The 13,247-nt window shown below is 39.7% G+C and overlaps 1 protein-coding gene across 1 annotated transcript in view; it reads left to right on the forward strand.

The window, feature by feature from the left end:
• LOC126162375 (poly(A)-specific ribonuclease PARN-like) overlaps positions 1-13,247 on the forward strand; it is a 306,143-nt gene that overhangs the window by 189,455 nt on the left and 103,441 nt on the right. Inside the window, exons 10-12 of the mRNA XM_049918833.1 lie at positions 6,014-6,069; positions 11,686-11,772; positions 11,923-12,127. Of these exons, the coding sequence (XP_049774790.1) occupies positions 6,014-6,069; positions 11,686-11,772; positions 11,923-12,127 (348 nt within the window). The remainder of the gene's footprint in view (positions 1-6,013; positions 6,070-11,685; positions 11,773-11,922; positions 12,128-13,247) is intronic.

The following is a 13,247-nucleotide window of genomic DNA, read 5'->3' on the forward strand; positions in this document are numbered from 1 at the left end:
TGATCAGTAATGAAATGAAATTTAGAACTGTGTAGGAAAACAAGAAATTTTTGAGTGCATACACAATAGCAGTGACTTCTTTTTCTATCTGTGAGCAGCTCTGTTGCACCTGGTTAGAGTTTTGGAAGCATGTGCAATAGGGAATTTGGAACCATTTGCAAATTTGTGTGTGAGAATAGCCCCAAGGCCACACTGAGAGGCATCTGTGGCTAAAACAAGAAGGTGGACCCATTGGAAAGTAACCCAGCACGGCGCCAAGTTCATTTTTGAATTCAATAGGCTAAAAGCACATTTGCAGGTGGTCAACCAGTGAAAAGGAAGGCTTTATATAAGTAAGTATGAAGTGGCTGAGCCACTCATTGGTGTGATGGCTAAAGGCCTGATGCCAGCAAGCGAAACTTCAAAACTGAGATAGATGATAGACTACTGAAAAAATTGAATTTTGTCCAAGTTACATTTCAACTTGTAGGAGGTATTCACTACGAGGATGGGTTTGGAATAATCATCCAGAGGCTTCCAACAAGTCTATTTTTGAAAAATATTGGCCCCTGGAAAGCCTTGCTAGGAGTTCATCCTGCTGGGGTAAGAGATAGCTATCAATAATAGACTGTGAATATACAGACTTTTTAAAAACACCACAGAACAAGATGCAAATAATCTGTAAGTCTTTATTTGTTGGGGAACCAGAAACCACAATGTCATCAAGTAGTTAATGCACGCCAGCACAGAAGCCGTGATTTGCTCCAAAAATCATTGATAAATGGCAGGGGTACTAGCTTTGCCAAATGGCAGCCACTGATAGTGGTGTAAACTGAAGGAGGTATTCACTACGAGGATGGGTTTGGAATCGTCATCCAGAGGCTTCCAACAAGCCTATTTGTGAAAAATATTGGCCCCTGGAAAGCCTTGCTAAGAGTTCATCCTGCTGGGGTAAGAGATAGCTATCAATAATAGACTCTGTGCATACACAGACTTTTTAAAATCACCACAGAACCGAAGGTTGGTGTTAGATTTTGTGACAATTACCAGCTGAGTAGACCATTCCCTAGGGGAGACAGGCATGATAACACCCAAAGATGTAAGGTGATGTAGTTCTAATTTGACACTCCCATAAAATTGTTGGAATTGGGCAGCCATAGAAAAAACAACGGTGTGCCATCGGTTTCATTGTGATATAAGCCTTGAAATGTATGGCACACCCTAAACCTTCCAAAAATAGGGAGGAATATTCCAAGCAAAGCACATCCAGTTGTTGGTACAGAACTTGATTTGATACCAGATGCACCTTTCAGAAACAGAGAACCCAAAAATTTTGTAGGCATATAACTCAAAAAAGTTTTTAGTGTTGGCTTCATCCATAATTAGAAAGGTCAGAGGCCAAACAGCTGCTTTATACACTATGGGAGTAGTATAGAGAGACAGGGGATAATGCTGGTGATAAAATATCCCTATAGGTTTGAGAATTTAACGAAGTCACTGCTGCACCAGTGTCCATTTGCATTTTTAACATACTGTCCATAACATGTACTGTAATATAAAGTTTATTTGGCCTTAACATCACTTGGATAACACTGTTCACATCTATGTTCATGTCTGATGGGGGAGGTTGGGCATTGAGCACATGGTCTGTTCATGTTAAAAAAAAACAATAAGGGCGTCATGGGAGAGGGAGAGGCACACAGCTGTTATTGTGATGCTGACTGATGATGTGATGCTCACTGCTGTTGCTGCTTAGCACAGTGCTGCTCCGTGTGGCATGAAGACTGTGGTTGCATGGCTGTGACATCGTCTTCCCACTATGAGCTGACAGACAGTCTGAGGAGGAGGAGAAACAATGGCAGCTGCTTCACACCCAGCTCTCACCTGATTTCCTGCTTCCCTAGATACTTCAGAGGACTGGGCAGCGTTCAGAATATCTGTGAGAGAGGGATTTTCATATCGTAAAGCATGTGCATAAACTTCCCTGTCAGGGGCCAGGTGTATTATAGCATCACGAACCATCAAATCAGCCTATGAGTAACAAAACTGGCAATAACGACTAAGCCCGTGAAGTTCGGTTGCCCAACTCTACAACTGTTGCGGCCACTTTTGACAACATTAGAACTCAACCTGAGCAGCAATAATATGAGTACACAGTACATTTGCAGTGATAAGTAGAGAGCAGCTGACACATTTCATCGAAAGAGAGACTGGCAGGTTCCTGAAAATGAGCTAGCTGGTACAAAAAGTGACTAAACACGCCGAGAAATCCGTGACAGAAAGAAAGCCTTACACATATTGGTGCTGGTGACCCCAAGAGCTTGAAAAGGTTGCTGAAGGCGTTTTTAATATGCATCTCAATTTTCCGCAGAATCATCATATGGTGGAAATGGTGAGGGTTGTGTCAAGGGTGACGAACCCTGATGTGTCAGCAATGCTGCTGCCACAGAGAGAGCATGTTTGGTGAGAGCTCACAGCTGTTCAACAAGAAATTGAAGAATTTCTTCCTCTGAAATGTTGGCCATAGCAAATCGAGATAGGAGATACACTGAGTAGAATACCACACTTGTCACCAAAAATATTGTAACATTGTACAAACACGAAATCATAATTCCCACCAACCAATTTTCATTCCACTTCCACAAGAAGGGATACACTTGGTGCATCGTCTGTGTCTATGCAAGGGACCTCTTTAGGCCAGCCATAGAGGCACATGCTGTTAGATTACACGAGCTCACTCTATGGAGTTAGAACAATTAGTTTGGCAAATCTTATTGAAGTGTCTTGGTTTTTTCCCACTAAGCTTCAGGTATCAAACAATGTATCACAACTATGTGTCTTAACTAAAATTCATTCTTATTTAACACATCAGCAATTACAAAATTATGAAAAGCATAGATTGCTATTCACCATATGGAGGAGATACTGCTATACATTTAAGCTTTCAGCCAAAAGTCTTACTTCTGAAGTAGAAAACACACACATTCACACAAGTACAACTCACACACACAAGTCTCCTGCCACAGTGCCCGGTGACAGTGGTCTCGTGTGTGTGTGTGTGTGTGTGTGTGTGTGTGTGTGTGTTTGTGTGTGTGTGTGTTCTCTGTATTTCGGAAGAAGGGCTTTTGGCTGAAGGCTTAAATATATATAGCAGTCTTTCTGTTGTGCCTGGCTGCAATTCAATGCCTCCTCTATATGGTGAGTAATGATCTATCCTTTTCGTAATATTTCGTGTGTGTGTGTGTGTGTGTGTGTGTGTGTGTGTGTGTGTGTGTGTGTGTTCTCTGTATTTCGGAAGAAGGGCTTTTGGCTGAAGGCTTAAATATATAGCAGTCTTTCTGTTGTGCCTGGCTGCAATTCAATGCCTCCTCTATATGGTGAGTAATGATCTATCCTTTTCGTAATATTTTGGTTGTTACATCAGCAATTCTCTCTCCGTCATTCATCCGTATTTTATTCTAGTCAGCAGTAACTTTGATGCATGAACTATTGAGCTGATTGTGTGGTAGTTTCCAAACCTTTGCTGTGTTCAGGATTGCATGGATGATATTCTACTGAAAGTCTGTTGTTAGATCTTCAGTCTCATAGATTTGACACACTAACTTTAATTATCATTTGGCTGATTTTAGAAATTCTACTGGAGTGTTACATGTCCTGTCTGCCTTGTTTCATCACAGTCGTCTAAAGCTTTGGTCAAACTCTAATACTGGATCTCGTGTGTCCTCTAAAATCAACGCCAATTTGTAGAAACTTTCCTTTTCACAATATTGTTATTTCCTCCCTCTCTTAGAGATACTCAGTATACTCTTCCCATCAATTTGCTATCTCTCTTCTGCATTTAATGGTTGAATTCCTTTTGCACAACTTTTCTTTAAATTCTCTGAATGTTATTCTCACTCCTTTGTACGCTGAACCTAACCTTCTAACAACCTTATCCATTTTGATTTCTTCACAAGTGTTTCTTCTTTTATCCAGAGTTTCTTTGCTGTTATTGTTGCCATACCTATATAAGTCTTTCCAAATATGGTTGCCGGTTTTAGGGAAGTCCATTCCTCTTTAACAGGAGTGTGTACTGGATTATTCACTTTTACAGTATTTACAACCCCAGTGAACTTAAAATGCACATTCATTCATCTGCACTTCAGTATCCTCCTTTCTTGTTAGCTAAATCTTCATAACTAGTCTCTTAAACTTCATCCTACTTTGTATCATTGATTAATTAGGGTACGGTGGGGAAATATTAAATGGAAAATAACTGTAGTGGACCGTATTTGGAATATTTGCCAGACTGCACATGCTTGATGCCTCTGGCTATATTTGTATGCCATGAATTTGGCTGTTGCACTTGATTATTATATGTTACATACTTTAGTGTCCGCACAGGTGTGACAACACCACTTTATTACACTGTCAACACGAGTACTTCAAGGGCCAACAGTGGCTCAGTAATAACCGCAGATCAGAACCCTGTTAGAGAAAATGAAACTTGCCGTGCGATTCAATGTACAGGAAGCATTATATCCGAAACCATGGAGAACTGTGCACGGCAATAAACTTGCCACGCGACTGGTGTGGGCAACTAACAGTTTCACACTTGGCAGCGACACTCGACAAGATGCACAAGGCAAGTCCATGGTGGTTGTCTTGGCACTGGCCTGCTCAGCTTACTATCGCCTGGAAGCTAACACTTCTGTCAGCGAGTCTGTCCATACTACGGGTGTGCCCTCCATAGCAGCTTTCAGAACTATACTGCTGTGCCTTCTTAACTACCTCCATTGCGATGTTTACTGGCAGCGATACTAAGCATGCTTTTAATTATGACTGTTTGAGCTAAATGCTTGGAGTATCCTCTTCTGTCAAACGATTTGGTGCCTTGAAAAACTGAAATTTGTGAAGAGGACATATAATTAGGTGCTAACACTGATATATTTGGACCTATCTTACAGCCATCATCAAACCCTTCTCCCAAAACTCCTTTCAGTCCACAATGGCGTGCTTGGGTGGTAAGTCTAGGTGGTTTCTTTTTGTCAACTTTATCGTATAGTGCCAAAAGTAGAAATAATTACTAGATTTATTTATGATTGGATCCAGAAGCTATGCTTACTTTAAAGTCTTTGGCCATCTATATGTTAAGAACTTCATTTCTGTATCAACTCTTCATTTATCATACCCAACCCCCTTTTTTTCCTAAAAGATTCATGTACATTACTTAGCTCTGTTTTTGCAAAGCATTCTTTTTTTTGCTCCTCGTCACTTCAAAAAATCTTAGGAACTGTTGGGGTGGAGCTGTGGTATGTTGGATAATATTAGAGTAGATGTACAAATGAAAGTTGTAACAAACTGATTGTCAGATAAATAATGGGCTAAATTTTTTAGTGTAAATGAAAAGAAGGCCTTGTTGGTAACTAAAATGAGCCATTAATGTTTTCCTTCTTGCTTCAGTCCGGAACCACACGGCTGCTACGGTCGCAGGTTCGAATCCTGCCTTGGGCATGGATGTGTTTGATGTCCTTAGGCAGAGCCATTTGAACCATTTTTGTCTTCCTTCTTGTTCATTTCTGTTTTGAATTTTTTTTAAACGTAAAGTACAAAATATTTTATTTTAGTTGATAGTAGCTTAAAGTTATTAGATTCACAACTGTGAAACTAGTCTGCTGTATTTTCACTTTGGAACTAGTTTTCATTTTATAAGAAGGATATAATTTCCTGCTTCAGAAAGCGTCAACTCCTCTTTCATGCACACTGTTGTTAGATTCCATTGTGTCCTATCAATTGTTGTAAAAGTTTCAATAAATAAAAATAATTTCATTTGGCTACTGTCAGTGTGAAGTATTTCAACAATGAGCCTGTTAGAATTCTTGTAAATTTGTATGTTACTTGTCATATTGTAATAACATTGGCAATTGATTTTAATGGTGGAAGCTAGAAACCCAAAGGAACTATAGAGACTGTTACAGATAGGGTCCATTGAAATATAAATCATTGAGCCTGGTTGTATGTATCCCAGTTCTGATGCTTGTTGCTTTATTTACAGACTTTACTTGATGAGAGTACTGGATCATCCATTCATCAGTATTGACGAAAATGAACGTAAGTAATTTGTGTGTACATTAAGGATTAAATATTTAATGTCATATTCTATTGTGGCTGCAGCACTTTTGTTAAGTTTATAGCTCAATACAATGCTATAGGTGGCTATCCTCTTCCAAAGCAATGCAGCTTTGGGCTTCAAAAAATTGTGAATGTGCATAAAAGCTCAACTTCTATGCTCAATTTCTTGTTTGTATGTATATGTATTGCTCAGTGTCTCCTCTTCTAGTACATGGTATGTTAGTGTATCTGGGGCAGGAAAAATTTTCATTCACAATAGCCCAATGCCGTAATGCAAAAATTGTGGTTTTTATGAAATATTGGAAAATTTCGCATTTTCCTTGTTGCTGTGTAAAAGTGTCTGAGGAGAGCAGTTTCCTATTTCTGCTGACCGGTAGCTGTTAAATGTTTGAATTTGCCTTTTTACAATTATGTATTATAGTTGGTTGGTCACAAGTGATTTTAATGTCAGGTCCTAGCTCTTTACATACTCAGAAAAATGGAGTGGAAAAGCAGATTTGGTTACCAAAAGGAAAAGAAGACATTGTCAAATAACTGCCTTTGTTCTGGAGGCAGTTTGTCTGCCATGTTTAAATAAAAATTTTGAGGGCTCTTTTCAGTAGATTAGTGAATAACATTGAAATTGAGCATAAAATAAAAGTTTTCTTTTCTGTGTGCCATGTCGGTACATAATGTAATTGATAGCTTTATTTTCATTTTCAACATAACACTGTAAAACAGTGAAACAAGAAAAAATATAAGGCTATAATTTAAAAAAAAAAAACACCCCCAAAAACTAATATAAAAAAATAATCCAAAACTTAATAATCCAAAACTTGGCAGGAAAAGAACCAAAGTTGGCCAATGAAACAACAGTAAAGTTAAAATAAAACAACTCTAAAATTGGAAAAAAAATAACACCGAGGGTGGGAGGTACAATGGAATTGGGCATTGAATGATACAGTCTTATCCCGTCCCCATATTAGTCCATCTAAGATTTACTATTATCATCTTAACCCTTGAGCAGGTGCACTGATTTTCATAACGCGAGCGGGTGTGCGGTGCGCTTTGTACACATGTAGTCAAAATCTCTCATTATGAAACATGTATGAGCTAAATCACAGTTTAATTTTGGTTTAAATAAACAACAATGCAAGAAACGTACACATTGCTAATTTACTATTTGATTAAAGAAATAAGAAACTTTCGTATCAGTCTATTGCCGCGGCTGATATATCAATCTATTCCAACACTTTTTTAAGCACATACTGAACAAAAACACTCTTTCATGCAAAGGAAAAGTTTTATATATTGAAGAAGTATCAGTTATCAAAAAGTTCCTTCCATCTTTAGAGTTAATTGTCTTGTGAATTTTCAGGAAATGCTTTACACTTCTCAAGTGCATGCACTGTCTCTACATGTCCTTTGCAATTTACATGTCGTTTGCAAACAAAGCTATGGCATGAGTTACACCTTATTGTAGTAGATGTGTTTCTTACTTGTCCACATGCCATACACCAACCTCTTTTCTCGGTGGCAGGCTCCTCAGTTCTTTCAACATGTTGATCTTTGTATTTCAGGAGGAAAGTTGCAATTTCAGCAGGAAGTGAAGGAATATTAGCTATTTACACTAGTTCAGGCTTCATAAGAGACAGTGCTAAATCTTTCAAGAAACTTTTTCTCTTTTTTTGGATTTGCCTCATTTGCATGAAAAATTATTTGAGCATTGATTCCTGCTATGCCCATTAGAGCATAGAATACAACCAATGGCCATCTTCTTGTCACCTGTGCAGAGGAATACGCCCCTCCCATTTGATTGGCTGTGTCGACTCTTCCCTTTGTTATATTGTAATCCAAAACTATCTCTGGTTCACCTGTAACTTCATCAGTGGTTCCAAAATAATGTGTTGTGTCTAGACAAGACAGCCTAGACACAATGAGAGGAAGCCGAAAGGCACGCGCTAAGCTAAAGCAGGATGGCGTGAGGTCTGAAACAGGATACGTAATGAATGCTATAAAGAAAAGTACGTAGCTTCTGGAATACTTAATTTTAATCCATCCTTTTGGTACATCTGGAGATTGTGGCGATACAAGTGAGACTCTTTAGATACATGCGATGTTACTAATGGCGCCTTGCTAGGTCGTAGCCATTGACTTAGCTGAAGGCTATTCTAACTATCGGCTCGGCAAAGGAGCGAGGCTTCGTCAGTATAGTCGCTAGCTACGTCGTCCGTACAACTGGGGCGAGTGCTAGTCCGTATCTCGAGACCTGCCTTGTGGTGGCGCTCGGTCTGCGATCACACAGTGGCGACACTCGGATCCAACATGTACTAATGGACTGCGGCCGATTTAAAACTACCACCTAGCAAGTGTGGTGTCTGGCGGTGACACCACATAATGCATAGTTGAAAGTAATATAACTGCCTTGTTTTGTTTCGGCACATACGAAACTAGTGTCATATCATTCTGAAAACCAAATAAAGAGGAATGGTTAGCCCTACATTTCTCAGGTAAAAAATTCTTGTGGGATCTCATCTTTGTTTTTTCTCAATGTGCTGATGCTTGTTCATCTCTTTTTCAAAAGGATGTGAGCCTTCAGTGTGAGTAACAAGCCTTCCTGCAATATCACAGGGAGAATTAAGAACATTGTATGGTCCTTAAGGTTGTTTTCCACAATATGCTTCAATATTATTAGTGAAGAATGTTTTAGCATCTGCTAAAACAAAAATCTTCATCCCGTACTTTACTGGTTTGTTCGCGATATACTGAACAAAAGAATAGCGACCCCAGAGAGGTTGCGACTTTTTGTCAACTGTCACAAATTGTCCTACACTATAAGAGTTCTTGCTGTTCACCACAAAGGCATCTAATATTTGCTTTGCCCGCATCTCGTGGTCGTGCGGTAGCGTTCTCGCTTCCCACGCCCGGGTTCCCGTGTTCGATTCCCGGCGGGGTCAGGGATTTTCTCTCCTGCGTGATGGCTGGGTGTTGTGTGCTGTCCTTAGGTTAGTTAGGTTTAAGTAGTTCTAAGTTCTAGGGGACTGATGACCATAGATGTTAAGTCCCATAGTGCTCAGAGCCATTTGAACCATTTTTTTTTTTTAATATTTGCTTTATTACAGCAAGTATATCAGTTACTCTTCTTTCTTGCCTTGTACGCTTGTCGTCAAAATGGATATGTCATAAAAGGAACAGAAATCTTATGTAGCTGTTCACAGCTCTTGGAATCTCCATACTAGAACCATCTGCTGTCCACAGTTCAGTGACATTTGTGTGGTTTGCTTTCTTAGTCCTGATGAGATACAGCAATCCCAACACTGCCTTTATTTCACACCTTGTAGTTTCCTTTTCTCTGGAATATTGTACACATTCTTTCTTAGATTGACTATATATGTTCATCTATTTTACAATTTTGTCAATCTTTTCCAGGCAAAGTATTATCCATAAAGCCTCTGTGACCTCTCTAGCAACACGTGTAGGCCCAGGGAATATTTTCACAATATTCATTCTTTTTGTTTTTGAAGTCACATTAGGACATATTTTATTCTATTTACACAGTTTGTCCCTCCCAGTAAAAATACCACCAATGGAGAGTGGCTCTTCACAGCCATCATCTGAATTGTGGACTTGATCAGAATCTGAATCGTGGTCATTTCGTGTGATAAATTCCTCTTCTTCATCATCGTTTTCATTGTCTGGTACAGAGTTGAACTCTGGATCCTTGTTGAGTAACCAATCAAGCTCGTTGTCCGTCAGCTTTGATATCGCCCTGCACAGTGATGTACCTGCTTGTTACGTGTTATCTTTTGATTTGATTAAAAAGGAACAAAATAAAAGTGAAAGAAAAATTACTTACATGACAGGGCACATGGCGTACTTTGTACACTACTAGATGACACACTCACAGTTTATTTTAAATTACTGTAGCTCACGTGAACCTAAGACAACACAACTTCTCACTGTGCTAGCTGAAAGAATAATGCAGGAATAGGTAAGGGCTTGCTATTGTAAAACAACAATGAAACTGTGCACGACAATGTTAGTTGTGGTTGGCGCACTTTATACACAGGTGCGTCTGCTCAAGGGTTAAAACTAATGCATTATAATGACCCACTTATTTTCATAACAGTAACCCACTTTTGTTAGTTTTTGTTGTCTCAATCGTTGTATACTCTTAGCTGAACTTAGATTCACTCCCCCCGGCTTACAAAAAAAAGCCTCATGGTAAAATACAGGAGGCTGTTAAATTTGTACCAGTTTACTCCCTTCTACACTGCCCTCTGATGTTGCCATCTCCATTACAGTGCCCTTATATGTCTCTTCCTCCATGTTTTAGCATGTAAGTAACTCGACAGTGCTGACAGTCCTTATAAACGGCAGCTTCAGATATCACATAAGGGAATCTGACCAGTGAGCAGCTACAGTCGGTAACATCCATAATAGTTTGCATGTAATGTCTCGTTTACAAAATGTATTTTCTTACGGTAATCATAACTTAACTTTACCTGATAGGATGCAAAACAGTACGGACCGGCTGCTGTGTCATCCTCAGCCGACAGGTGTCACTGGATTCTGATATGGAGGGGCATGTTGTCAGCACGCCGCTCTCCAGGCCACATGTTAGTTTACGAGACCGGAGCTGCTACTTCTCAGTCAAGTGGCTCCTCAGTTTGTCTCACAAGGGCTGAGTGCACCCCGCATGTTAACAGCGCTCAGCAGATGGGATGGTCACCCATCCAAGTGCTTGCAGCCCAACAGCACTTAATCGTGATTTGATGGGAACCAGTGTTACCACTGTGGCAAGGCCGTTGCTCATTATTCACCTTTCCTGCCCTGGCTTTGATTGTGAAAGTTAGTCCATACAACAAAACATAGATAGCAGTGTATAATTCTCACCTCATAATGTGTTTTGTGCTTCAGTGCACCACTGACATTGCTTCTTACACTGTGTGATGTAATTCATGATTTGATGTAAGGCTCAAGAGCAGCTACATCGCCATGTTTCTTAAGTTTCTTCATCTTACACTGAGCACTCACTCATGTTTCTACACTTTGAAACTCACTGTCAAAAATGGGATTGCATAATTGATTGCCAAAATGCATGATTGGTGGTGCTTTTGAATTGAACGTGTTCTGTCACATTTCAGATATGTCATTGCACTTCAGACAGTGTATCTGGATGTTTTTAGTGGAGGTATTACACTCTGCATTGGCATATACCATACTCCTGACATCTTTGCCTAAAACATTGCCATTATAACACTGTTTTCTACATGATCTTTATCTGTGGAATACATGATCTTTATCTCCAGGAGGCACAAATCCCAATGTAGTGACTGACACACACACACACACACTCTCTCTCTCTCTCTCTCTCTCTCTCTCTCTGTGTGTGTGTGTGTGTGTGTGTGTGTGTGTGTGTGTGTGTGTGTGTATATGTGTACAGAAATACAGTTTTATTTTTATTTATTAATATTGTCATTGTTATTATGATGTGATTTCTGAATGGAATTTTCCTTTTTATGAAATTATATATATAATTTATTATTAAAGGCTCTTGTCTGCTAAATGAAATATATTACCCAAAAGTTTGATATTTGTGTTTATGAATTTCAGCGGAACTTCCAAGAGACCACGTATTTCATGTTACATTTCCAAAGGAATGGAAAACACATGATGTAATACAGCTATTTAGCCCATTTGGTAAGCTTGTAATAAATTTACTCTCAAAGTTATTTATTGGATAGTTGAAGCTGTATTTTTAATACATTTGTAAATAGTGTGATTAATCTGGAATACGGGAAAACTTGGACATTAGGAATGATACAAATTTAATGTTATGATTGTTTGCAGGACGGGTGTTTGTTTCGTGGCTAAATGATACCTCAGCTTATGTATCGCTCGAAAACAGAGATCAAGCTAAGCTTGTTCTGCGAACGCTGACTCAGAGTGATACTTACAGGGTGATACCCTACAAACGCCATCAGATGTTGAAGCAGCCAAGTCCACCGTCCAAAAAACAACAAACCAAACCTTCAATGAAGAGGCTTCGCACTGAGTGAGTGTTGCTTCCTAAACTACAGATTGATTACATGACGTATGTAACTTAACAATTTTCAAAAGATGATCTGTAACCTAAATTGAATTCATTAATAATATTTTTTTATTTTATCAGCTATATTAGGTCCTGTACATGCCCTTTCTCATATTTAACCATGCATCCATAGAGAATCTTTTACAGATAAATTGAAATGTGATTTCCAGATGAGTCACATGTAGTGACACTAACACATACACTATGAACATATACTGATCGGCCAGAACATTATGACCACCTACCTAATAGTATCTTTGGCATGGATAACAGTGACGACACATCATGACATTGAAGCAGTGAGGCCTCCCATGAGGTCTGACGCCACATTCAGTCACATCCTGTGTGTGTTTAATCGGGTTCAGATCTGCTGAGTTGGGGGGCCAGCACAGCAAATGGAACTCACCGCTGTGTTCTCAAACAACTCCATCATGCTTGTGGCCTTGTGACATGGTGCATTGTCATGTTGAAAAATGCCACTGCCACCAGGAAATATGATAGTCATGAATGGGTGTACGTGTTCTGCAACCAATGAATGAATGAATGAATGATACTCTTCCTCTGTCAAGATGCCTTGCACGGGCTTCACTGGACCCATTAATGCCCACGTGGATGGCCTCCAGGGCATAATGGAGCTGCTGCAACCTTGTCTCCGTCCCACAGTAAAAGTGTCAAGGTCCCACAGTAAAAGTGTCAAGGAGCTGTTCCCCTGGAAGATGACGGGTTTATGCCATCCCATTCGCAAGATGAAGAAGGTATCAAGGTGTCACTGATGTTATTGTGTTAACATTGACATGCATAGTTCATCGGCCGCGGAGGCTCATTGTTAGGCACTGGCTGTTTAGTTCCACCACAGTCCGCCACCTGGCCTGCTTTACCCACTCCTCAAACTCTCGACAAGTTGTGCAGGTTGAGAAATGCTTGTGCTAGGCTGTCAGGCCATCACAATTTGCCCTTGGTCAAACTCAGAAGAACGCATGCCTTTCCTTTCTACACACGGACGGAATGCTCACTAATGCTACATGCACTATGCGTGTGTCTGACTAGCAATCATTTCTCACCTGGTGACACTGCTATCTCCTGG

Source organism: Schistocerca cancellata, chromosome 2 (genome assembly GCF_023864275.1).
Source record: "Schistocerca cancellata isolate TAMUIC-IGC-003103 chromosome 2, iqSchCanc2.1, whole genome shotgun sequence".
Lineage (NCBI taxonomy): Eukaryota > Metazoa > Arthropoda > Insecta > Orthoptera > Acrididae > Schistocerca > Schistocerca cancellata.